The 1,273-nt window shown below is 46.6% G+C and overlaps 1 protein-coding gene across 1 annotated transcript in view; it reads right to left on the bottom strand.

Annotated features, from left to right (window-relative positions):
• METTL25 (methyltransferase like 25) overlaps nt 1-1,273 on the bottom strand; it is a 117,544-nt gene that overhangs the window by 96,457 nt on the left and 19,814 nt on the right. The window contains exon 2 of the mRNA XM_012647365.1: nt 1,096-1,260. Within this exon, the coding sequence (XP_012502819.1) occupies nt 1,096-1,260 (165 nt within the window). The remainder of the gene's footprint in view (nt 1-1,095; nt 1,261-1,273) is intronic.

The following is a 1,273-nucleotide window of genomic DNA, read 5'->3' as shown; positions in this document are numbered from 1 at the left end:
AGCTGGATCGATTTCACTCCACCTCGGGATTTGCCCCACTCTCCTGGAGTCCCCAGGCAAGCAGCACCTGGGAGGGCTGGCGGGTAGGGAACTCGCAGTCTGAGTACCCCTCAGTCTGCTGTAGGGCCCCAAAAGGAAAGGTCCCGTTCCTTGGAGATACCCCCGTGTGATGGCTAAATTGTCTTTCTGGGCACGCACTGGTAGGGAGGGGGAAGGAGAGAATGGAGCACTATGGGGTCTGCCGCTAGGCTCGGGTCTGTGCCCGGGCAGGTGCCCCGAGGGGGCTGGGAGCCTGGCACTCAGTCCGCAAGAGGCCACTGTTCACTGGCGGCAGCCGTCTCTGGACTGGTGTCGGCAGCTCTCTCCAGCCACTCAGGAGCCACCAGCAGTCTGAGATGCAAGGGAGGGGGAAGTTAACCGCTCCACCTACCCTTGTCGCTGGTCTCCAAGCCTCTCGGGACTTTCTCCTTCCAGTTCTCCTCCGCAACGTCTTCCCGTGGAGTCTCCTGTAGTTTTAGGCACCCTTCCTTCTGACCCTTACCCGATCTATGTTTCTCTGCTCGCTTATTTTTTTTCTCTTTCTTCTAAAATTTGTCTCTTTTGCAGAGACCTTCTGACTGGTGGCTTGTCTCATCCGCCCAATATGGTCGAGTTTTAATCTCATGTTGCTATTTATTTTTTTATTTCTACCATCATCACTCTTTGACATTCATGTTTCTCTCCCACATCCCCAACTCCCCTTCTACTCTTCCCACCTTCTTCCCAAAGCACAGGCTATGGAGAACATTAGCATACTATAACAAAAATAAACATAAGGATTTTGTAAATTTGTAGTAGCCCACTGTGTTTTAAGGGCAGGAACTATCTCAAGTAAAGGTTGCCAGGGGCTAATGTAGGGAAAAATGTAGAGATCTCTCAGTCACTCTGTTTAATATAGTATAAGAGAAAATCTACTCTTCTAGGCACAAGCTATTTGTCAGCCCATATGATATAAGGTCTAACAATAAATTAAGAATATTTTAGAAAGACATTCATATATGAACAATATATTGCTTTTAAGTATCTACATACACACACACACACAAATACACATACCAGTTCTCTGTTTTTCATTTCCTTGAAGGGCTGCAAGCAGCTGTTCAAAAGGAGTACATACTCCCAAGTTTTGTATGGAATAATATTTTGCAGCCAGAGCAAATGCTTCCACATTCACCAGCTTCTGAGAAGTTTCACAAAATATTTTGGGAAAATCAGTTATACCTAAAAAAAGTTA

The sequence above is a fragment of the Propithecus coquereli genome, unplaced genomic scaffold (assembly GCF_000956105.1).
Source record: "Propithecus coquereli isolate 6110/MARCELLA unplaced genomic scaffold, Pcoq_1.0 Scaffold264, whole genome shotgun sequence".
In the NCBI taxonomy this organism is placed as follows: domain Eukaryota; kingdom Metazoa; phylum Chordata; class Mammalia; order Primates; family Indriidae; genus Propithecus; species Propithecus coquereli.
Note: the sequence above shows the minus strand (reverse complement) of the source record. Positions and strands in the feature narration are given on the sequence as shown.